The sequence below is a fragment of the Choloepus didactylus genome, chromosome 8 (genome assembly GCF_015220235.1).
Source record: "Choloepus didactylus isolate mChoDid1 chromosome 8, mChoDid1.pri, whole genome shotgun sequence".
Classification (NCBI taxonomy): Eukaryota; Metazoa; Chordata; class Mammalia; order Pilosa; family Megalonychidae; genus Choloepus; species Choloepus didactylus.
The window spans coordinates 5,045,215-5,069,409 of record NC_051314.1 but is presented as its reverse complement, the minus strand read 5'-3'; the positions used below and the strand labels follow the sequence as shown (position 1 = coordinate 5,069,409).

Here is a 24,195-nt window from a genome sequence, read left to right as displayed (position 1 = left end):
GTAGCCAATCCTGTTCTGAGCGCTCCACTGGCTGAGCTGGACTCTTACGGGGAGCCCCCCACCCACCCCATGTGCCGCGGTCACAGAGCACAGCCCAGCCTGCTTGGGGCGCCATGATCAGACGGGGCCCGAGTGCTGTCCCCGCAGCCCCCCCACCCCCCACGGCCTCGCACGCAGACCCCTGCCCTGCCTGATCACATCTGTCTCTCTCGCCGACCTCTGAGCTCACTGAGGACAGGACCGCAGGCTCCGATGCCCTTCCCAGGGCCCCATCCTTCCTGCCACGGAAGCTTCCCCAGAGACAGTGACCGAGGGCTGTAGCTGCTCACCCCCTGCCCCGAGGCTCCACCAGGGCTGGAAAGTGGGGAACCAGACCCCCAAGAGGGCCCTGAGCTCGCCCATGGGGAAGGGGTCTCCCCAAGGCCCTCAGCAGTCACACTTGGCTCCATCGATTCTGAGTGATGCCCGGATACTGGCCGCCGTGCCAGCAGTCCCCACTTCTCCAGGGCAGGGACCCACACTGGCCCAGCTAGGGGCCTGTCCCCTCCTTCTCCACACTCAGGGGGAACGTCAGACAGAGCCTCCCAGACCTGCTGGACCACCAAGGCCGCCCAAAAACCGGAAAATCCCCCAGGCACCAGCGAAGTTCTTTGCCAGCCACTGGTGTCTAGAAAGATATATCTTAAAATGAAAGTGTTAATTCACATACTGAAAAATTCACAGAGTACAAAAAGTATAGCATGAAGAATAAAAGTCTTCCACAGTTCGGGCACAAAAAAAATCAACTCCGCACGAGCCGTCTGGGATCCGGCCGTCTTCCCTCGGAGCTGCCTCGCGGCCCTTCCTGCCCACACCCAGGAGCTCCGCCCGGCTCCATTAGAGGAACGTGTCAGGATTGAAACCACTGATTTCTCACTGTGTTTATTGATGGACCTGCAGCCTGTTTATAGGCTTCTTTATTGCGAATAACGCACAAATAACTTGCAATAAACATCCTCGTGTGTAAACTTTGGTGCGGTTTTACACTCTCTCCAGAGAGAACGCCTAACAGTGCCAAGTACATACATCATTCACAAGCTAATGGATATTTCCAAACAGCCCTGCCCAACAGGCTGCATAACTGACAGTCCCACCTGTGTGCAGAACGTTCCGTCCCCAATCCTCACCAGCACTAGGTATCACCACTCTTTAAAAGTTTTTGCATTTCTGAGAAAACGACAGCTCTATCTCAAAGATGTTTTTCATTGGCATTTATTTGTGATGAGGTTCAGTGTCTTTTCCTATTTTATTGGAAATTTACCTTCCCTTTGTCCTGAGCTGCCTGGCAACTCCTCTCTCTGCTCATTTTTCCACCAGGTTATTGTTCTTGTTCTCATTGTTTTAGACAAGTTCCTTGTAAATTAAGTAAATTATCCTCCGCAATCTCCCTGGCAATTTTCCTCAGTTTAATGTTTAAACTTCTGGTCGGTTGATGTGTTTGCAGCCACGAACACATTTTATAAACGTGTAAATGAGCACATGGGTCCATTTCTCCCTCCATGGCATCTGGTGCTGTCGGGTTCTTTAGCGTGGAACTCGGGGCATCGGTGTGAGGTCACGTGTGTGCAAGGTGGAGGCCTTCACACCGCGTCCTCCCGGGGCCCAGAAGTCACCGGAGCTCCTGGAACATGATGGGCTCGGGCCGGCCAGCAGCAGAGGCAGTGGGCCGGGGTCTTGGGGAGACCCTCCCTGAGCGGATCGGGGAGGCCAGGATTCCGATGGCTCAGAGGACTCGGTGGCCAGCAACAGCGCCCCAGGAGCCTGCTTGGAAGCCCGGTTGTTGGGAGTTGAGTTGGGGGTTAAGTGGTGACCCCGACAGACACGTCCCAACCCCAGTCCCTACAAAGGTGACTGGGAAAAGGGCCCCTGCTGACATAACCATCCTGGAGAGGAGAGGGCTAAATCCCACGACTGGTGTCCCAGATGAAAGGAAGTTTGGACACAGACCCACCTGCAGGGGGAAGGCAGAGATTGGGGTGATGCCGCTGCAAGCAGGGGGACGAGGCTGGCTGGCCCCCCAGAAGCCAGAGAGGCCGGAGACGCCTCCCCTCCAGGTTTCAGGCAGGCGGCCTGCCCACACCCAGATTTTGAATTTCCAGCCCCAAGAGCCACCAGAGAATACATTTTGGTTGTTTCACGTCCCCCAGCATGTGGAGATGTCTATGGCAGCCCCAGGAAACAAACACAAAGAAAATAGAGACACGCATGGCACGTGGAAAGTAAGTGGAAATGTGAACAGACTGATGTTGGTGCAATTAACATTATCATCTTTTGTAAAAAAGAAAGAAATCTGGTGCGGTTGAGGGAAGGTGCCACGTGCCCTCCCCGAACCCCCTTTTGGACGAGGCTCTTGCCCCCAGCTCTGCCCTCGGTGGCTGGCACCCCACAGCCAAGACCCTGCCCTGCCCCAGTGCCTCTCAGCCCAAGAAGCTCCTCGCCCACGTCACCCTCCAGCGACCAGCAGAGCCCGTGCTGTGCCCTCCCTGCCTGCCATCTCCCCTGGCCATCCTGCCCCTCCGTCCCCGAGCAGGGCTCAGCTGTCCCCCGGCACACAGACCACGGGGCGCCAGGGGAGCCGGCCTCGGACTCTGATGAGCTTCTGGAAAGCTCCATGACCAACTCGCTTAAGAACCCCTTTCAGTGGCCCCAGTGAAGGCTTCACATGCGCTTATGTCTGAGCAACAGACGGAACTGATCTGCGATGAGCACGGCGATCACCAGAAGCACTGTTATGAAACCTCTGCGTTTTCCTCTACTTTCCAAATGTCTCCTCGCCTTCGTTACTGGGTTGAGATACCCAAGGGGACGTCGTGTGCCCTGTGGAAAGCCGGGAGGAGAGCGGAAATCCCCGATGTCTCACTAAGTGTCGAGACGACGCAGGGACCTGACTCCTGCTCCTGAGGCCGGGCACGGGCCGGGCATCTGGTCAGGGGGGCTCCTGTCCCGCCCCTTCCTGCACCCCCAGCTCCCCCGGCGGGCAGGGCAAGGAGGGCGCAGCCAGAAGGCCAGGGGCTGCCCTCCCAGGGTAAGCGTGAACAGAGAGGTTCACACCCACCTGGAGCACGAGGGAAAGGGGAGTCGGGGGGCAGGGCCATTGGTGGAGCTCGGCTCCCAGCGCCCCGGGAAGCTGTCAAATGGTCCCCTGCAGTTACCAGGACACTCTTCGGTCTGTGCACACTCACAGACATGCATCCTGAGTGCGCTTACAACCACACACAGGGCTAACACAGTCACCCTTGTGCACCCTCAAACACACGTTCTTTCACACTCACACTGACACAAACATTCACACTCTGGCCTCTTCGGATGGCAGCCTGTGGCCTTCAAATGCTCAGCTGGAGGTGCATGTCTCCTTCTCCACACACTTCAATTCTTCAGTTTCTACTTTGCAAACACGCAGGATGTTTGGAAGTGTGTGTCCAGAGTTCCAGTGGAGCAGGTCGGCGGCCAAGTACAGCGTATTCTGGCATCATGAGGCCGCTGGGGGAGGGTAGGTGGGCTGCGCAACAAACCACGGCAGCAAACGAAGGCAGGCAGACATCACCACTGCCCGCCCCACAGCCCCCTGCCCAGGTGTCCCAACGTATGCCCCGGCGCACGTGAAGCTCACCCCACACCCAACCAGAGCCACGTCCACATCCCACCTTCTCCCGAGGGCCAGGGGATTCTGGGCCCTGGCCTTGGTGGACTATGTCCTCCTAGAGGCCCCTGTGGCCGACGGCCAAGAAAGGACGACGTGTGGGCCCAGCGAGGAAGGGTCTGCCCTCACGCCCTGACGCTTCCCGTGGCTACCGAGACAAAGTACCACAAACTGGGGGCTCAATGCCACGAAATGTGCCCTGGAAGCCCCAAGTTCAAAATGGAGCTGTGGGCCGGGCCCCGCCCTCCGGAGCCTCGAGGGAGCGGGGACTTCCAGGTCTCCCCAGCTCCCGGGGCCCCAGGGTTCTGGGCTGGGGCTGCACCCCCACACCCGGCCTCCATCTTCACCCAGCGTCCCCTGCTCGCCCCCCTCACCGTGTCCATTCCTCTGTCCAAACGTCCCTCCTCTTACAAGAACACAAATCTTGGCACTTAGGGCCCTCTCTACATTCAGGACGATTCCATCTCGAGATCCTTAGTGAATCACATTTCAAAGACACTGTTTCCAAATAAGGTTCTGGGAGGACACGAATTTGGGGGGACACCTTCAACACATTACAACCCCGGTGTTCCTGCTGCCAAATATGGTTTTCAGTGGCCAGAAGGAAACCCCATTCGTCCCCTGAAAGCGAGAACAATGAAAACGCTGGCTCGTCCCCTCTCCCGGCCACCAGGACCAATGGCTTCGGGGACGCGCTGGGGTTCTGTGGGCTGCCTCTGGAGCGCTGGGCATCCCACAGAGAGCGCAGAACAAACACGAGGGGGATTCTCTGTCCCTCTCCTTGGATGCTCCTGCTGCTTTAAGGATGTTGTGAATAAAACCAAGTCTCTAGGAAGCCGGCTGCTCGGTTTCACCCTGAGGTTTTTGTTTTCCTCTCCAGGGCGTGGCGTGGTCCTAGGTGTCTGATCTAAAACTACGACCGTGGTCTGCGTCTGCCAGCGGAGCGCCCCGAGAGGAAGCAGCAGCTGAGCCTGCTGCGTGGCATCCCGGGGGTCCGAGACCAGCCAGGCCCCGGCTCCCCTACCCTCAGGGGTGGCCCCTTCCACAGCTTGGCAGGCACACACGTCCCCACGCAGCCAGCCCCAGCCACCCCTCACTGCATGGCCGGGCCCCCTCTCAACTCCCAGTACTGCATCCCTGGTTGACCCTGAGGACCCCAAACCAACCCTATCTGGGGATGGGGCCTTGGCACCCGTGCAGCGAGGCAGGCGGGACCTGGGAGCCCTCCCCTTTCTGCGCCTCCCCACTGCCACCCAGCCCCAGCCCACACTGACCCCATCTGCACAACCTCGGTGACCTCCCCGTGGGTCTCCTGCACCCACCCTGGTGCCCACCACCTTACACATCTCCCTGTCCTCCATGTGACAGAGAGGCTTGCCACGCCACTCCCCACTGCCCCATGAAGACCCCAAGCCACCAGGGGCTGACTCAACCGCGTGCCTGGCTGTGCCTGCAGCCCACTCACTGCCCCGCATCCACCCACCCACGCTGGCCATGTGTCTCTCTCCTCCCAGGGCCATCGGGATGATGAGTGGGTCAGCACATGTGGCTCCCCGCACCCAATGTCTGCTCTCCCAGCCCCTGCACAGGTCACGGACCCCCTCCCCTGGCATGCCTGTCCTCCATTGGGACCCTCCACCCTCAGGGAGCTCGTCCACCGCCCAGCAGACACCGAGGGGCCCAGGGCTCTCCTCTTGGGCCAGTGCCCGCCGGGGTCCCGACCTGTGGGGTGACAGGTTGCTCTGATCATCTGTTCCCAAGGTTCCATTGGTTTTGGGGTCAAACAAAGTGGACGCCCGACAAGCACCTGCCCAGCCCCTAGTGGATGCCTGGGGCACCCTCCAGGAATGCTCACGACATGAAGTCATAAGGCACCAGTGTTTACCCCGGTTCCGAGCCAAGGATTAACGCTTCCATTTAAACCACGGACTCATAAAGCTACATAATTCACATATTTGATTCAAATGAGGTCGGACATGTGTTGCTGTAATGAGTGAAGAATCAGTCTTGCAGTTAAAAATTCCCCGTGTTTCAATTGGAGTCGAGAGGTCACTCTGGTGGACATTCTTAGGCACTACATACATAACCCTTTTTAGGTTTTAATGCATTGGAATAGCTAGAAGTAAATACCTGAAACTACCAAACTCCAACCCAGTAGCCTTGACTCAAAGATGATTATATAACAATGTAGCTTACAAGGGGTGACAGTGTGATTGTGAAAACCTTGTGGATCACACTCCCTTTATCCAGTGTATAGATGGATGAGTAGAAGAATAGGGACAAAAAACTAAATGAAAAATAGGGTGGGATGGGGGGATGATTTGGGTTCTTGTTCACTTTTATTTTTTATCCTTACTCTGATTCTTTCTGGTGTAAGGAAAATAGATTGGGGTGATTAATGCACAACTATATGATGGTACTGTGAACAGCTGAGTGTACACCATGGATGACTGTATGGTACGTGAATATATCTCAATAAAACTGAATTAAAAACAACATGCCCCCTCTTGTTTCAAAGGCAGCGAGGACCCGGAGTGTACGGGATTCGGACACGCCTTCCCAGGGCTGCCCCTTGGGGCCTGGCCAGGGTCCACACCTCCCGGGGCAGCCACCCCCGCTAAGGGGTCTAGAACGCACAGCGAGGCACTCGTGGGTTTCCTTAAATTCATCTTACATGCAGTGCTGTGCTGGTGAGGGTAACAGCCAGCTCTCCAGGGGACACCCCTGCTTTAGGGCATTTGAAACCCCTTCTTTGGACCACCTACAGGTTATCGTGGTGACAATACTCCTCCAAGGCTCACGACGGGAAGTGACTGAACACAGAGCTGGGAGAAGACACCTGCCATGGGCTCCTGCTGGTAACACAGCCTTTAATTCTTAGAGTCATCTTGCTCAAGGTAAATGACTTGGAAGGAATTGACAATCAGCTTTTAGCCTTAATTGTTTAACGTAGCTTAGGAGAAACCCTGTGTTAATGAAATAAAGGTTCTCAGCTGCTTTTACTAGAGAGATTCAACCTTGGCTTCCCTTTTCCAGGGAGTCTCATTCAAAGTAAGTGTGGGTTCTGATGTAAGAAAGAATTGTGCTTGGAGTCAAATGCTTGCTCGGGTCATTCCAAACCCTGGGGGAAATCCCCCCAAGCTCCTATGACACCACCCCCCCGTTATAACTGCCCCCCACCCACTGCCACCACCAAGGATCAGGTTCACCAGGGGCAAACCAATAGCCACACTCAATAATGCACACACACACCACACGCCACATGCCACACGCCACCACTGGCCCGGGGGCACTCAGCCCTCCACGACGTGCAGAACACAGGGCCCAGCCTCCTGGTCACAGCTGCAGATGCCGAGCTCCAAACAGGGACTCTGGAAAGGAACCCCACCACCACCACCACTTCCCAACATTCTTAACTGCAAAACAGAAGCTCCAGAACCAAGGCCCCTTCAGCCCCCAACCTCCCACCCACCCCCATCCCTGGACAAGCCTGGGGCCCAGGGCGTGGCACGGAGGTTGCAAACTGATGTCTTCTGGGTGCAGGTCCCGCCACGAGGTACCCGCTGTCTGTCACGGTGCCGGCGCAGGTGGGCCTGTGTCCAACCTGCGACCCCGTAGAAGACGGAGAGGAGTCAGCGGGTGCTGCGATCCCACCCCAAGCCCCGGAATGCCCAAGGGGCACCGGACCCCCCTCAATGGGACAACCCCCGTGAACTGTGAGTAGGACCATCCTGACCCCACCTTGGGGCACGAGGGATCCAGGTCCCCTAAATCCACCCCCACTGCACCCCTGCTGGCCACAGTGACGTCAGGGAGGACCCCACAATCCCAAGAGGGCAGCTGGGAAGCAAGAAGGCATTTTCTGGGAGCTTTGGGGAAAGAAAAGCCTCCCCTGCTTTGGAAGAGCCTCCAGAGCCTTTCTCTTTGCCCCGGGGGCGGGGGCCTGGGCTGCCTCCTGCCAAGGTGGGACGGCACATGGAGAAAGCCCACCAGGAACACAGAGCCCAGGCCACGCTGGTGGAGGCCTGGTCAGATAAAGTCTGCACCCCCACCTCCATGTGCGCCCCACCAAAGGAGGTGGGAGGGGGCAGGACAGGACACTCTCGTGGAGGCAGGTCATAAACACTTCAAAACAGATTCCCGCATTGTGCTTTGCGGCTGGTGCACACACACGATATTTTTAAGAGATAATAAAGGCAAAGGAGGAGAAAACACTGCACAGGTGTGGCCTCTGAGCTGGGCTTTGCAAGTGCACCTGCGGAAGGAGGAAAGAGAAGCAGAGGGACCCGCCAGCCCCAGAAAGGCTCAGAGCAGAGGCACGGGGAGGCCAGGGTCCCCGGAGACCACGGGGCCTGGGCAGGGGCCTGGGTGCTGGGTGTGTGCCGCCTGGCCGGGCCTGTGCCCCAGAAGGGGGTGCAAAGTGCCTCCGCCTCGTTAAGGAGGACCCAGCGGGGAGCGAGTGACGCGGGGGGACACGGCAGGTCTGGGAGCGGGTGGAGGGCCCAGGCTGGGAGCCGCTGTCAGGACAGGACGTGGGCCTGCGCCGGGGGCTGCTGCAGGAGCAGAGAGAGGAGAGCGGCCAGAGCCCAGGCCGGCCTGGGAGAGGGGGGCCCAGCCGGGGAGACCTCAGGAGGGCCAGACCTGGGCCCCAGGAGGGGAGGGGCGGCAAAAGCTTGATGACCGAGGTTTTTAAATAAATTATAAGGCAATTCCTTCCTTGTCCTAAGAAAGAGCTAAGAGCTTTCAACTAGAAAAACTAGAATTCCCAAAGGCGCCAAGTGCAACCTGGGCACAACGCACAAAAGGCCTCTGAAACCTGAGTTTAGGCGGAATTAAAGCTCAGTGTGGAATGCAGAGAGATGTAGGAGCCTGGAGAATAGGGGACGTCACAGGACAATTTTGAGGTGAGCGGGTCCCAGCCAGCAGAGGCTTTCGGGGCTAACCGAACAAAACACCAAACCTGCAGACCGCGCTGAACCCCTCAAAATACATTGGTTCAAAGAGCACAGCCACATACTTGCACGTCAGGATACGGAACGGGTGCCCGCATCGTAACAAAGAAGACACATCCCCAAGGCACGGTTCATGCCAGAAACGTCACCACAAAGACAGGAGGCAGAGAGGGGAAAAGGGCAGGGCGTCCACAAAGGGGAGAGGATGTCGAAAAACCGTAAACAGGCGAAAATCAGCCTTCCATCCACTCATCCCTCCAACCATCCAACCATCCACCTATCCATCTTTTCTCCTTCCTCCCTCCCTCCCCCCCTCTTCCATGCATCCATCCACCCTCCCTTCGTTCCTTCCTTCCTTCCTTCCATCCATCCACCATCCGTACACCCACCCAGTCAATTCTCCAGCCTGGGTCATTTTCTAGGTGCTGAGGTTACAAATATCCCTGTCCTCGTGGAGTTCCCATCCAGGTCAACAATGTCCAATGTTCAGGAAAACCTAAAATCTGTGCTAAGGGTCCTAGAGCTGACGGGGGAAAGTGGAGGTTAAAGCCGAGGCTGATTCTGGCCCCGGGGCTCCCCCACCCTCCACCCACACACCAGGTCCCGGCCAGAGCAGAGAAAGTACTTCCAGCCCCGACATGCACACACACCCGCGCACACACACACACACATACACACGTTCACGCCCCCCTCACGGTCCCTCAGAAACGGGACAGGCAGCACCCCGGGTGCAAACCTGCCCCTCACCCGCCCAGCCCGCCAGGCATGGGGGATGCACGGAAAAGCCCCAGGTGGCCCCGGCCTGAGTGATGGGCCACGCAGAGAGTCCATTTCTGGCGAGGACCCTGTCTCCTCCGGGGGCTTCCAGGGGCACCCGGCCCCAGGGCCGAAGCCAGCTCTGCCCTCCCGTCCACGCAGAGCTCACAGCCAGGCCCGGGGCGAGGCCAGCATCTCCGCCTTCTCGGGATCAGCCCCCTGCCGATGTCTCTGCAGGAGGGGCTGGGGGGGGGGCCTAGTCAGTGAGAACACGGGGGCTTCAGCATCACCCCCACCAAGCCCCACAGCGCTGCCGCCGGGCAGGGCTCTCCCAAGCCACCTGAGGAGTCGGAAAAGGAGAGGCTCAGTTTCGCCCAGTCACCGCACACCCTCCCACCCTCCCACCCACCTGCGTGAGGGGCGCTGGGCAAGACCTCCAGGTCCCCGTGGGCTGCGTGTCTCAGCAAGCTCCTGCCTGGGGCCTCAGTTTCCCCAGCTGCACAGCTCCCCAAAGGCAGGGAGGAGGCCAACATCAAGGTGAACGAGCTTGTTTTGTAAAGCTCTGTGCAGAGCAGCTGTTTGACTATTCCCCGCTGGTACCTGTCTTCTCGAACCCTCCCCCTAACCTGGGAGACAGGAGGTCTCAGGGTCCCCCCTCCATCACCCCCAAGAGCCCTGCCCTGCTCCCTCCCAGCTCCCAGCTCTGTTTGACTTTCTCACCCTGTTACGCAACCCGGTGCACCCCTGAGCCTGCCCAGAGCCGCACCCCAGCAGCCCGGCCCCCTCCCGCCACCTGGCTCGGCTACCAGGAAGCACCTCAGCAGCCAAAGCCCGGGAACCTGCCCGGGAAGGGGGGCAGCGGAGGGAGGGAAGCAGGAAGTCGGGGGCTGAAAGGAGCCGGACCACAGCGGGGCCTGCCCCGGGCCTTCTCGGGGTGACTCCACTGTTGTCTTGTGGGCAGATTCCCAGCACTGCAGACACACCCATTTCAAAAACATAAACAAAAAACCCATTCCCACACCAAAGTAAAGTGATTCCTGGATTGTGCTGTGGTTTTTCTCAGGGGTCACCTAGGAGTTGCAGAGGGGGACACCTCGCTAAACCTGACAGCAGTAAGCGCCCCAGCTCTCCTGGGGTGAAGGCGGCTCCAACGCCCGAGGGCTCCGCAGGCAGAGGGGCCTTGCAGGAATGGGGTGCTCTCCCGGCTTCCCCTCTCAGCCCCCCTGTACTGCATGGAGGGCCAAGAAAATAGCTGTGCTGGTTTGAATATATTATGTTCCTTAAAATGTCATTGTCTTTCATGCAATCTTGTGTGGGCAGACTTATTAGTGTTGATTAGATTGTAATTCTTTGAGTGTTTCTGTGGAGATGTGCCCCACCCAGCTGTGGGTGATGACTCTGATTGGATAATTTCCATGGAGGTGTGGCCCCGCCCATTCAGGGTGGGTCTAAATTAAATCACTGGAGCCACATAAATGAGCTGACAAACAGAAGGAACTCAGTGCAGCTGTGAGGAACATTTTGAAGAGGAGCTACAGCCAAGAGGGATACTTTAAAGAACATACATAAGCTGAGAGAGGAGCTGCAGATGAGAGACAGTTTGAAGATAGCCATTGGAAGCAGACTCTTGCTCTGGAGAAGCTAGGAGAGAACAAAACACCCCAAGAGCAACTAAGAGTGACATTTTTGAGGAGCTGAAGCCTAGAGAGGAACGTCCTGGGAGAAAGCCATTTTGAAACCAGAACTTTGGAGCAGACGCCAGCCACGTGCCTTCCCAGCTAACAGAGGTTTTCCGGACACCATTGGCCATCCTCCAGTGAAGGTCCCCGATTGCTGATGTGCTACCTTGGACAGTTTATGGCCTTAAGACTTTTAACTGTGTAACCAAATAAACCCCCGTTATAAAAGCCAATCCATCTCTGGTGTTTTGCATTCCGGCAGCATTAGCAAACTAGAACAACAGCCAAACAACCAAAAAGTTAGTCACCTCTGTTAGGAACCCGTCGATGTTACTCTATGTGGCCAAGGGGAATGCAGCTACCAAGAGTGAGACGGGAGACGGTGCCGGCCTTACCAGAGGGTCCTGAAGGGAATCACACGGCTCCTCGTGCGAGAGGTGGGGACGGGGGCAAGGCCACCATAAGCCAAGGACACCAAGGACTTCTGGCTGCCAGAAGAGGCAGGAAGGAACCAGCCCCCCACCCCCAGTGCCTCTGGAGGAAGCAGGGTCTGCCCTGGATTCTGGACCCCCGGCCTGTGGGGCTGGGAGAGAATGGGCGCCGTGGCGGCGAGGCCCCCGGTTTGCCATCACATGTTACAGCAGCCCCAGAAAACAGACAGACACCCTGAACCCACCAAGTAACCAGCCTCAGCGAGCAGATGTCCTTTTCTGGAGACTGCCCGGTGGAGAAGGCAGCGGCCCTTGAACCTTTCCGCATCTCCCTGAGCCTCGGGAGACCCGAAGCAGGGAGGATAAACACCCTCTGGTTCCGTGCCTTCCTGGCACCCCCGGCCGGCTCAGGGGGAGACCCGGGAGGTGTGGAGTCAACACGCCCAGCCGGGGGCACAGGTGGCCTTCAAAGGACAGGTGTGCCCTGGATGTCCAAACCAAGGCCCCTCACTGTCACTGCAGACGTGGGGGGGGGGGCGCCTGGGTGACCCCGGGGTGGGGTGAGTGCCCCCGCGGCCCCCAGCACCCCACATCGGCTCCCCGCGAGGTGCTGCCAACCCCCCAGGAGGGGTGAGTAAAGCCAAGGAAAGTAGACAGCCTCCTGCGAGCCTAGGGCCTCTGCCCCCCGCCTTTCTCCCATGACCACAGGGACCCCACACCCCATCCAGAGAGGGCTCCCCAGCATGGGAGAGGCCAGCAGGGGAGCCCCTGGGACGGGTGCCTAGTGGTCCCGACATGCAGTCACCCGCCTGCTCGTCTCAGAGGCCAGCTCCAGACGGGACCGTGTGGCCATCACTAACCGGGCAGGGGACATGTGAGGTGGGAGTGAGGCCGCCCTGGGAAGACAGCACCCGCGTGTGTGGGTGGGAGGGCCCACGCCCGGCTCCTGGGGAAGGGGGACTGCAGGGCCCAGCCCGAGGCTCCCTCTGCAGGGAAGTGAGCGGGGGCCGGGGAGGGGGCGGTGCAGCTGTGCCAGGCCATGGGGGGACCCAGATACCCTCACCGCGCCAGGCCACAGTTGGGGGTGCCCAGCTGAGCACCTGGGGCCCACCCTGCAAGCAGAGGAAAGAGTCTGTGGGTGGGAAATCAACCTGGCAGCCGTGTGCAGGGAGGGCTGCAGCTGGGAAAGGGCTGGAAGGGATGGATCTGGCACTTCATCAGTCTCCACGGAAACCAGGCCTGAAGTCAAACAGCAACGTGCCCGAACCCCTTGGGAACACTCACTAAATCTCATTCCTCGGTGACCAATGGCAGCCAGGCACACCACAGCTCCAAGCCCCCTTCCCGTGGGGTGCAAGTGTGGAGACCCCGGTTCTTGGGGGCCAGTCTCCTCTCTGAGAGAGGTCGTCGTGGAAAACAGCGAGCTCTGAACAGCACACTTCGGGGGCTGCGCCCCCAGCCTGTGGTCACAAATGCCAGGCTGACCCTCTTCCTCTGACCCACGCCCTGTGCCTGCTCACCCAACCCACCTCACGCCGGTGGCTTACATCTCAGAGAAGGAAAGAGAACTGGAGACTGGTCTCCGACAGGCCCCCTCTGGCCTCGGCTGCCCCATGACTAGCCACAGGAAGTGGCCCCGTCACCACTGGGACCCCAGGGGGCTGCAGGGTGGGTGTGAGGGTCATCCTTGTCCCCAGGGCCGACCAGCCATGCAGGGGATCCCAGGCCCAGGAGAAGGACGTTGCCTCTGCTCATCGGAAGCCACAGAGTTAAGGGAGAAAACCTCACGGAGAACAGGAGAGAGTTGGCTCAACCCAGCCATGCTGGGCTTCCTCGGTACGTAGTTTTAATGGAAAACAAAATCCCCCAAAAATGCAGCGACACCCCAGCATTCCAGTAATAGAAAGGAGAAACACAGACTATCACAACCACGAGAAGCTGTGGAAGGAGCCACACACCACAGCTCGGACAGGTGCTATCGAGGGAGAAGCTGGAAGTAGCCCTGAATATCCGGCAAGTCCGCTTTCCTCAGAAAGGATTGTCCTTCTGCCTTCTTTGAGCCAACGACTGTGTCTGAATCGCAAGTTCAGGATTTCAGGACCCAGCATCCAAGTCCTCGAGGAATTTCACAAAACCCAAAACTATGTTGTCTGCAAAACGAAAGACTAAGTGGCTGAGAACCAAGTAAGACAAACGAGCATGTCTGCCACGCACGGCGCCGGTTCAGTAACGTCTGCTGAACCGAGAAGGAAACGGGGACACCGCTAGACGCACATCCCAAACCCAAACCCCTCGCGGTGTCCTCCCCTGTTCCTTTCAGGGAGTGGGATGTGTTACCGGCCCGAGCGCTCTGTTTGCAAGGACACGCCACGGGACGGACAGACGCCACGGGACGGACAGACGCCACGGGACGGGAGGACACCTGCTCCCTGCGAGGACAAGGGGCCCCCCCAGCACTGAGGACCTGGGTGCTTCAAACGACCAAATTTCATGTAAGCAAAACAGGAGAGCTGTCAGGAGTATTTTTTCCAGCATCGAATTCTTGGGCTTTTTCCTGAAATTCAATGACACCTTCCCTCACCGGAGACCTGAGCTGTTTCTCCTGCCGTCGCCTGTCCGACGACACAGGAAGCCGTAGCGGCGTCTGGGGTCGAGTCCAACTTTGCGACCGGGAGGCCCCGGAGCTCGGCTTACCAGGGAGCGAGTAATGAAAGCCTCGTGACGACAGAGCGCCTTTCATCGTGAACAAATGAGCTCCATTACCTCGGCGTACACCGAGGGCTTCAAAGGGCAGAAAGGATGGAGAGAGGAAGAGGGAAGGAGTCAAAATAATCAGTCTCACTCTGCCCTAGCTCTCAGGGAAAGACACAGGATAATCGAAGTGCCCCGAGAGGTTCAAATTAGTCTCCCACCAATTTAACATTTCAGTGAGTCTTGTTGATGATGACAGACTTGGCCACGCCCCAGTGATGACTTTCTAAAAATGACTCTCATCGTGAAAACGAGGTTTGAGCCCTTCAGAGGTCGTTGGCACCCAACGAGCAGATCCATCTTTAGAGAGCTCTGCGGGGCTGTGGCTCCAGCGGCCTGGGCTCACCTGCCCCAGGTGTCTGCTAGACTAGGCTTCGTCCATCGCCTGGGCTCCCGCTCGCCATCCCAGACCCCACCCCGGGCTGTGGGCCGCGTCCTCGCTGCTGCTGATTCTTCTGGGTGTGACCAGACGAAGCTGCCAGAGCCGGGGGGCCAGGGTGCCTGAGGACCCCCCACACACACAGTCCCAGCTGCCCCGGGTCACTCTGGACCGATGAAGGCTGATGGCACCAATGTCCTTGGGTCCCCCGAGCGGGCAGGGGGAGGGCTGACGGGCGCACTGGCCCGGCACACAGTGGACCCCGCGGGATGAGTGAGTGAACACCAGCTGCCGGGAGGCTGGGGCCACGGGAGCACGACCCCCCAGGCCACGTGGCAGGGAGGAGGGATGGGGTGCGGGGGTGCCCGCTCCCCGCGGGTGGGGGAGGCCCGTTCTGCTAGACGCCTGCAATGCCCGATCAGGCAACTTCAGAAAAGCCAGAGATGGCAGCTCAATGAGGCAATGAGAAGAAAGGAAGGGGGATTCGCAACCGGCACAGGAGGTCCATCTAGCTCACAGCCGGAAGGAGGGGGCTGGAGAAAGGAGCCATGACCGGAGCATCGCTAGCCAACTCGGGCGTGGGGGACTCCACTGCCTGCATCCCCTCCCGCACCCACCGCCAAGCCCCCGAGTGGCAGGAATTCAGGCCTGATGCTCGGAGAGACAGTGGGGAGGAGACACCCAGAGCCAGACGGAGAGCAGCAGAGAGAAACGCAGTCACAGCAGCCAGGGGATGCAAAGAACAGGGGGAGGGGGTCCCGATACCTTCTCCCACCCTTACCCCCCACCAGAAGACCAGCAAGATGCGGGGGCAGCTGGCACTCAGAGTCCAGGCCCAGGGGCTCCCACCCAGCTCACCAGGGCACCGAACACCCTTCTCTCCAGTGGTCTTTTTTCATTGGACGCAAAGAAAGATTCTCGGACACTCGTCCTTCCTCCATGTGCAGGCTTTACTCGGGCTTCCTGCTCGATAAACACCTGCTAAAACTTTAAACCCTTGCTCTAAGCGTGATGAACGGGTGCCATGTGCTGAGACACCCACACAGGCAGCAACCAACATCCCAGAGGTTTACACCAAACACATCAACTGAGACCCAGGCGGTGTGGGAATCTCAGAGTCATCTTCAGCACGGACCGTGTCCCGCATAATCCCTCAGAGAACTCCTAGAAAAGGCGGACTCTTCATAGTCAGATCCACTGTAAACCCGTTTCTCAGATGGGCCATAATTCTATGCCACAGGCAACCAAGGGCTGCAGTGAGACGTGCATGGGGAAGCGGAGAGCGTGGGCTTCCGAACTGCTCCCCGGCTGCCTCTCTATTTTTAAAAACAACTTTTGGCCACGTCGGAGCCATTTACCTTCCTGATCAGCCAGGATACCCGAATGCACCTGCACCTTCCAGGGAAGAAAGATGACTCAGCTCTTCCCCAATCATCTTGTCATCAAGGTGATGACAACGAGGCAGGGAAACATTCTTCCAAGACCCCAAAGGATTAACGGCGTCTGGTCTCTACCCACATTGTGTGTTTCACTAACAAATTAAACTTGAAATCCGGAATTAAGTGCTTTAAATTTAAAGCCAGGTAGAAGCAGCACACGCAGTTTCATGTATTTGGATTTTTTTTAAGTGGATCTCACGCCGTCCTCTTCCCCCGACCGTTCCCACTAAGGTGACTTATGTCACGCGGGGAAGGTGAAAGGACCCCGGGCCACTGCCAGGAGGCAGGGTCTCCCTGCGTGTCTGCAGGCCAAGGAAAACGCCGCTTCCGAAATCATTTCAAGGTGCAAAGAATGGACCCCTGGACCTGGCACCTGTCCTCTGCCCGTCATCCCCAGAGGGAAGGGGACAAAGGAAATGGCCAGTCCCAGGAGTGAACCAGAAGCCCTTGGCCAAGGAAAGGGAGCCCCCCACCCACCCAGGCCGGCCCCCAGGGCCCAGGGGTCAGCGCGCGCCGGGGTCACCTACCCGTGTAGCCCTCGAAGCACTCGCAGGTGTAGCCCCCCTCGCGGCTGCGGCACCGGCCGTTGGCGCCGCAGGGGCTGGAGTAGCAGAGGTCAATCTCGGTCTCGCAGTAGTCGCCGGTGAAGCCCGGCGGGCAGCGGCAGCGCAGGCCGCTGATGGGGTGGATGGGCCGGAAGAGCACGGTGGTGGAGCTGACGAAGGGCGCCGAGCTGTCGAACTTGAGCACGGAGACGCACTTCATGTAGTTCTCGCAGGGCTCGCGCAGGCAGATGTTGTCGTCGAAGGGCAGCACGCGCTGGGCCGAGATGGTGGTCAGCAGCGTCCGGTTCAGGTAGATGCGCTCCTGCAGGTCCTCCGAGGGCAGGAACTGGTCGCGGGTGCCGCCGCGCAGCAGGGCGGAGAGGGTGACGTTCAGGATGTTGGCGCGGACGTCCGTGTCGTTCTGGATGTTGAAGACGAAGATGTGGTCCTCGGGGGTGGACAGCACGGTGGCCACGCCCTCCACGAAGAGGGCCAGCAGCGGCGACAGGAACTTCTCCTGCGACATGTTCTCCAGGCGGACCGTGATGCTGTTGGTCAGCATGTCGTCCGTGATGATGGCGACGCGCAGGGTGCACAGGGCCGTGACGCTGTGGAGGCCGTCTGCGGGGACACAAGGGGGCTCAGGTCATGCGGCCGCGGCAGGAGGCACAGCCTGACCCGGCCCTTCACACCCCTGCACACCTCCACCCCGTCTTGATCCCCTAAGCCTTCCCAGCACCCCTTCCTCCCCGTCCAGCGAATGTCCACACCTGGCTCCCCAAAGGACGGCTCCAGGCGTGTCACTCGGTGGCTTCCCAGACAGCTCTGTGGGGAGCCCAACAGCCACGTGATGCAGCCCCTCACCACCCAGGGGCCCCCTGCCCCTTATGCTCTGCTCCAGGCACATGAGGACGCCGAGCCTGGGTTTTACCTCCTCTGCACCTGCTCCAGCCACCAGATTTTCCCACCCCAACTTTCCCACAGCCCCCCAAATCCCTCCTGCCCTCCCCAGTCTAGCTCAAGACCCACAGTGTACAAGAAGCCCACCCAGGTCCCACCAAGGGAGTGACACCCCCCATCCCCTCAGGGGGATTGGGCCAAGCTGTCCCGATGGTTTGGTGGCTTTACTTCTCAGCTATGTCCTATCACCCATTACGTGCCAGTACACAGGACACGCTCGATAATGCCACCTAGAGAAGACACGCACAAGGAGACCCGGCGTTTCTGCAACAAAAGCAAATCAAAAGCATGCGACAAGGGGCTTGAGATTTCGAGACCTAAAAGGACTGAGTAATTTGGTCATAAGGTTGAACACTCCATGCGTTCAAGACCCAGAATCGGAGGAGACACCCAAGGGGCTGGCCGCAGGCCCTTCCTCCAGGAAGGCCACCATGACCGCCAGCTCCCAGGCTGGTGGAGGCACTGCCAGCCCACCCAGCGCCCCTGAGGACAGGAGGGAGGGAGGGACCCCCACTCACCATGGCCCAACCCTCCCTGCTGGGTTCTGGAAAGCTGTGGAAGGCGGAGACAAGTCCCGGAACCATTCGGAGGGTGCTGTCAGGTGAGGCAACCCGGGGTCCACCCGCCACTGCAGCCCCAGCAAAGGCCCCCGAGGCACCGAGGCACCTCCTGGAAATGACGGAAGGAAAGCAGCCAAAGGCTTCCTACCCAGAGTTGGTCCATTTTCAGGTGCTCGGGAGCCACAAGCCACATCTGGGAGGGATCAAGTCACATAACTTGTTGAACAATGAGGAGATGTGACCACCCTGGGGCTCCCAAACCCCACCTGTGCACTTGGATTCTCAGGATGCTGGTGAGAGAAGCTGAGGCGCAGGGAAACTCTATTTCATGCCCGAGGACGCCCAGGGTCGGCACCGTCACTTACGGAGCACCCACATCAGACACTGGGTGCCCCTCGTCACTTCATTTAGTCCTCACTGTAACCCTGGCAAGGCCAAATTATTAAAGTGGACAGAGTATTTTTAGAACCTCAGTGTGGAGAGGGCATAAATCCAAAAGGCCTTAAGGGTGAGGCCCACAGGTCTGTCCGCAGCTCTTACAAGACACAGCAAGACGTCAGCTGCCCCTCCACCCCAACCACAGCCTCAGTCTAATCACGAGCGAAACAACAGACGAATCCTGAAAGAGGAACATTCTACCAAATCCCTGACCGGCAGGCCCCCTCAAAACTGCCCAGGGATGGAAAACAGGGCAAAGCCAAGAAACCACCCCAGCCCAGAGGGCCCGAGGAAGGGGCAAGACGACGACAAGCAATGTGGGACTGGGACAGAAAGGGGCATTAGGGAAAAACTAAGGAGACCTAAAGAAAGTTTGGATTTTAAAGGACATACCAACACTGGTCATCAATTGTGAGAACAGGCCACATCAATGGAAGATGTTCATAATCGGGGAAGCTGGGTGGGGCATGTGATAACTCTCTGTACTATTATCACAATTTTTCTGTAAATCTAAAACTGTTCTAAAAAATAAACAAAAAAATTCAGCCTGAAAGAAGATACCTGTAGCTTGTACAACAAAGGGCTGGCAGCCATAATAAATGAGGAAAACGAGAAACAAGCCAAAAGGAAACCTGGCAAACGGCATCATGACGGAAAGCCTCAAAAACGCCACCACCCCACCACACCCCCAATAGAGGGGGGTGTTTCCTTCCCTCCCCTGGAATCTGGGCTGCTTCGTCCAGCAGAATGTGGCAGAAGGGACTCAGGGACTTCCCAGCCCAGGCCCCACAAGCACTGGAAGGTTCTGCTTCCCTCCTCTTGGCACCGAGACACCACGTTGGAGAAGCCAATGGAGAGGCTGCCGTCGAGGGCCTCGGGCGAGCCCCCAGCTAACGGAGGCCCCAGGCTCGGGCCACCCCAGCCAACGGTCAGACAAGCAGTAGGGGAAGGCCGCCCTGGTGGGCCTGTGGGATGGTGACCACAGATGTGAGTATTTAAACTACGAAGTTTTGGGGTGGTTTGTTACACAGCAACGGACAACCAACAGTCAATAGCGAGCAGGCACTGGCTGCCCCTCACCACCCCATCCACCAGCCCCTGCGTCTCTGCCCCCTCCAAGGATGAGGAGACCCTCCAGGCAGCAGCTCCTCTCCTTCTCGGCAACCCTGCCCCAAACCATCGCCCCATCTCTCGCATCGGCTCTGTCCTCTCTGCTGGATGCTCCAGCGACACCCAAATGTGCCCTGGGACTCCCATCCCCACCCCCAAGAGCCCCTCCGGCTGCCGCTGCATCTCTCTGCTCTCCTTCCCAGCCAAACTTCCGGAAAGAGCTGCCTCCGTTTGCTGTCTCTGCTTCCACACCTTCCACTTTCTCCCCACTCCAAACTGCCTTCCTTCCCCGTCACGGCCCAGAAACTGGCCGCCTGGTCCGTCCTCTCGTCCCTCCCCACTCACCCCGACTGTCTGAACTTGGGCTCTGGGCGCCCAGGCCCTCCGGCTCTCCTTACGTCACCAGCCACTCCCGCGGGTAGCTGCGCCCCGGCCTGCCTGCCCGTGTCCACCGGGCAGGGCCTCTCTTCCGTCTCTGCATCGCCCCAAGTGACCCCGGTGGTCACAAGGCTCCCAAGCAAGGACCCCCAAGCCCATGTCTCCAGCCGCCCCCTCCCCGGAACTCAAGACTCACAAACTCACACACCCGATGCCCACTTCGGATGTGCCCCGAGAAAACCCCACTCACGGGGACCCAAAGAGGACTGATTTTAACCCTAAACTGCTCTGCCCTGTGCTCCCCACCCAGACACTATGTCACCCTTTTCCCAGCTGCTGTAGGCAAAATCTGGGGGTTCTCTGAACTAGTTGCCCCATAAGCAAATCCCATTGGTTCCATCTTGACAACCACACCCTGCTGGCCACAGCACCCTCCACACTCACCTAACCCAAGCCGCCACCACGTGCCAGGACCCCCGGGGCTGAGGCTTTAGTCTCCCCATCATGGTCCCTGCACAGCTCAGCCCCATGATCAGGCTCATCTCCTCACTCCTAGCAAAACATCCTCTCCGATGGCACCCGGAACAAACTCCGCACCCTTCCGCCATCTTACAGCCCCTACCTGTCGCCCTGACCCCACACTCCCCCTTCCTGCCTCGGGGCCTCAGCAAACCCCGTCTCCCGCCTGGAGCGCTGCCCCCGTGGCGACCGGGAGCTGTGGCCGTTCACGTCTCCCCTAAATGTCCCTCGTCAGAGGGTTCCCCACAGAGCGTCCCCCACTCATGCTCGGCCACCTCTGTCTAATTCCTGCACAGGATGGACTGACTCCGGGTTATTCTTATCGCTTATCCGTTCCTTCCCCGGTGAATCCGCGAGGTCCAAGAACCTCCAGGGCTGACTCAGGCCGTGCCCACCCCGTTTAGAACGGCTCCTGGCACCCAAAGCTGCTGGATACACACTGGCAACAGGAAGGAAGAAAGGAGCAGGGGAAGGAAGGAAGGAGGGAGGGAGGAGAGAGATTCCCGAGCTCATCTTTTTAATCCCCAAACTGAAATTTGCAGGAACAGCACTGGGAGAGCCCAGTTTTCCACGTGAGCTCATTTTCCGTGGGTGTTTGGTATTCGTTACGCTAACGCAGGTGGGTTGTTGCTTGTTTCCTGGTGGCAACTTCCAGAGCATCCTTTTACGGGTTCCTTCTGGCTAAGAGTCAAGGGTCCTTCTGACCTTCAGCTCAGGGCCCAGGGCTGCCTCGAGGTCCCCTGGGCTCTCCTGCCACCCCCCGGAGAGGGGCTCCGGGACTCGGGGGGACATGCCAGCAAGGACGGCCAGGACGACAACCCTGGGAGAAGGAGCCATATCCCGGGGACATAAATCTTCCCATGGGGACAAAATGATGACATTGCAGCCATGATACAGTATTAAATATTAACTAATGTGAAATGTGCTGGAAAACAAAGCGTGCACCTTCCAGCTAATCCTACCATTAATTTCTTTCAGGTTACGAGGCCTCTCCCACCTCCGGTGCCCGGCCAGGCCTGCAAAGGCAGCGAACGGAGCTGGCAGGGCCTCTGCGGGGAGCCCTACCCTCCGCCCCCTTCCACACTGGTCCTTAGAAGCTTAATAAGGTTCGGTAAGGCTGCTGAGCTCACCTGATTTATGAGGGATTTTTTTTTTTTAAACTGGGCACCTCTACAAGGGGCTTTGTTCCCAGGGTACTGGCTGCTAGAGGGGTTCCAGTGCCCTCTGGCCCCCTGGCGAGACGCTGCCAGCCTTGCAGCCGGCTGGCTGCTTGCAGCCACCTGTCACACCCCATCACCGGGTCCACACACACGCAAAGCAGGCACCGAGCGTGCAGAGCACGTGCTAGGTTCAGGATCGCCACCGCTTGAGGACAAGGTGGTCCTGCCCTCCCCATCTGGGGGGTGGGCATGGGCTGAGCATGTGGCCTCCCAGGTCCCACCCTGCAGGCACGGCCCCTGCTCATTCACCCACTCAACAAACCCTCCCCAGGGTCCCGGAGTCTCCCCTTAGCCACTAGGACGTGTGACATGGTGCAAGCCCACTGGGGCCCTGCCAGCCTGGCCAGGGCAGCCCGGGGGCCCACCGAGCAGGCCGAACCGTCCCTACGGTGGAAGACCAGGCAGTGACATCCAAAAGGAGAGCAAGCAGATACTCTACATGTTGGCAGGGATAAATCCCAGCAATGGGATTTCAGGTGAAAAAATTCCACTCTTTCACCCAAAACACAAAAGAAGTTTGCACGCAAATCCCGAGAGCCCTCACTGACACTCACCTCCACGTTCACAATGGTCCTGTCTGGGTCGGTGACTTTTTTTTAATAAACTTTTTATTTTAGAAGCTTCAGATTAAAGAAAAATTGGGAAGAAGGCACAGGGTCCCACAGACCCCAGGCCCAGTTTTCCTGGTTATTAACCAGTGTGGCAACTGGTTTAAATTAGTGAACCAACGCTGACACGTATTATCAGCTAAAGTCCATCCTTTATTCTGACCTTATTTCTCCCAATGTCCTTTTTCCGTCCCAGGATCCCACGTGACCCTTAGGCATCACATCCCCTTCAACTCCTCTGGGCTGTGAGTTTCTTACACTTCGGAGGAGGACTGGATGGGTGTTTTCTAGAACGTTGGGTCACTGGGTTTTTGGTGATTTTTACCTCCTTCATTTTACTTTTCTCTACTGTTTTATTTTTCTGTGTGAGCATATATCAGGTTTATAATTTTTTACTTTGGAAAGCCCCTCCTGAGCTGGCATTGCAGCAGCTCTGCAGTGTCTCCAAATCAGTCCAGTGCAATTTCCACGGATTTCTTTCAGAAAGATGAGCCACCTCGACATCCCCGAAACCCAGCAGGAACCAGAGGGGAGAGATGCAGAACAGGTGGCTGCGGGACAGTGCCAGCGTGGCTTTCTGCAAAACCCCAAGCAAGGGGGTGCAGAGATAGCCTCCTGAGTACTCCCAGGGTGGGGGTGGGCTGGGTCTGACCCCAGTCTTGGATTAAGGCTTTGATGGAGGATGGTCATCCGAGGGATTCAATCGTGTCCCCTGCAGCAGGCCCCCCGTGGGACATGGGGAGAGGTCACCCCATGGCCTCCCAGGAGCTGGTGGCTCCTGCAGTCGCAGAAGATACAGCCATGGTCCCCAGACCTGGGGCAGGTGACTCAGTGCCGTGGGGTGCAGGGCAGGACGGCCGATGCTGCCCGGGGACCCTGGGAGGCAGAGAGGAGACGGTCCCCAAGGAGGGTGGGGCTGGTGGTACAGAGTGGAGGCGTGAAGCCCAGGCCTTCCTGCGCAAAACATGGGAACGTGGGGCTGTGGGGGGACAAGGCCACAGAGATGGGGGGGGGTCCCCTGAGAGCCGCTGGCCTCACAGGCTCTAGGTGGGGTGTCAGGAGGCAGACGGAGGAAGGATGGACGCACACCTGATGGGCTCAGCCGCCACGGCCACAGCCTCCCCGAGGTTCCTCCCTGCCTGAGGGGCCCCTCGGTGCTCTCTGGACACGGGAGGGCCCCGGGCACCACGACACCCAGTCACACGCCCGCCAAGGTCATAAGGGTGGGGAAGAGCAGACCCAGCCCAGAGGACGGGGTTCGGGGGGTGGGATGGGAAGGCCCTGGGGACCGTGTTCTTGGCACAGGAGAATCGTCTAAGAATGCACCGGAGAGGGTGGTCTCAGCCACAGTGAACCCGTGGGGCCGGGGGGGGGGGGTGCAGCCAGATGGTGCCCCTGGGCGGTTGGACATGGGGTGGGAGCCCTGGAGGGAGCCGGGCTGGGCCATAAACATGCCCACTCTCAACTCATCACCACGGGTCCTCATCACCCCAGACACCCCGCCCTATCACCAATGTCCCGTGAGACCGTGGCCGGACCAGCCCGGCATTCCAGCGTTTTCTCCTGTGGGTGCGCCTTGTCTCGGACCGTTTGAGACGAAGGCGAGCTCGCCTGGGCCCCACTGTCCTCACCCATCCCTCCTGGGCCAGCCTTTCAGGGCAGCGGGCAGGGACGGCCAGCTCGAGGGTGCCTAGGGCATTTGAAGTGGTTTCTGTGTTCCTCTGCGAGGCTTTATTTTTTTTTAATTTGGTTTTATTGAGATATATTCACCTATCATACAGTCATCCATGG

General features: G+C 58.5%; 1 protein-coding gene across 1 annotated transcript in view; it reads right to left on the bottom strand.

Moving 5' to 3' along the window:
- The window catches only part of CELSR1 (cadherin EGF LAG seven-pass G-type receptor 1), a 155,836-nt gene that overhangs the window by 75,553 nt on the left and 56,088 nt on the right, over positions 1 to 24,195 (bottom strand). The window contains exon 2 of the mRNA XM_037847325.1: positions 16,594 to 17,232. Within this exon, the coding sequence (XP_037703253.1) occupies positions 16,594 to 17,232 (639 nt within the window). The remainder of the gene's footprint in view (positions 1 to 16,593; positions 17,233 to 24,195) is intronic.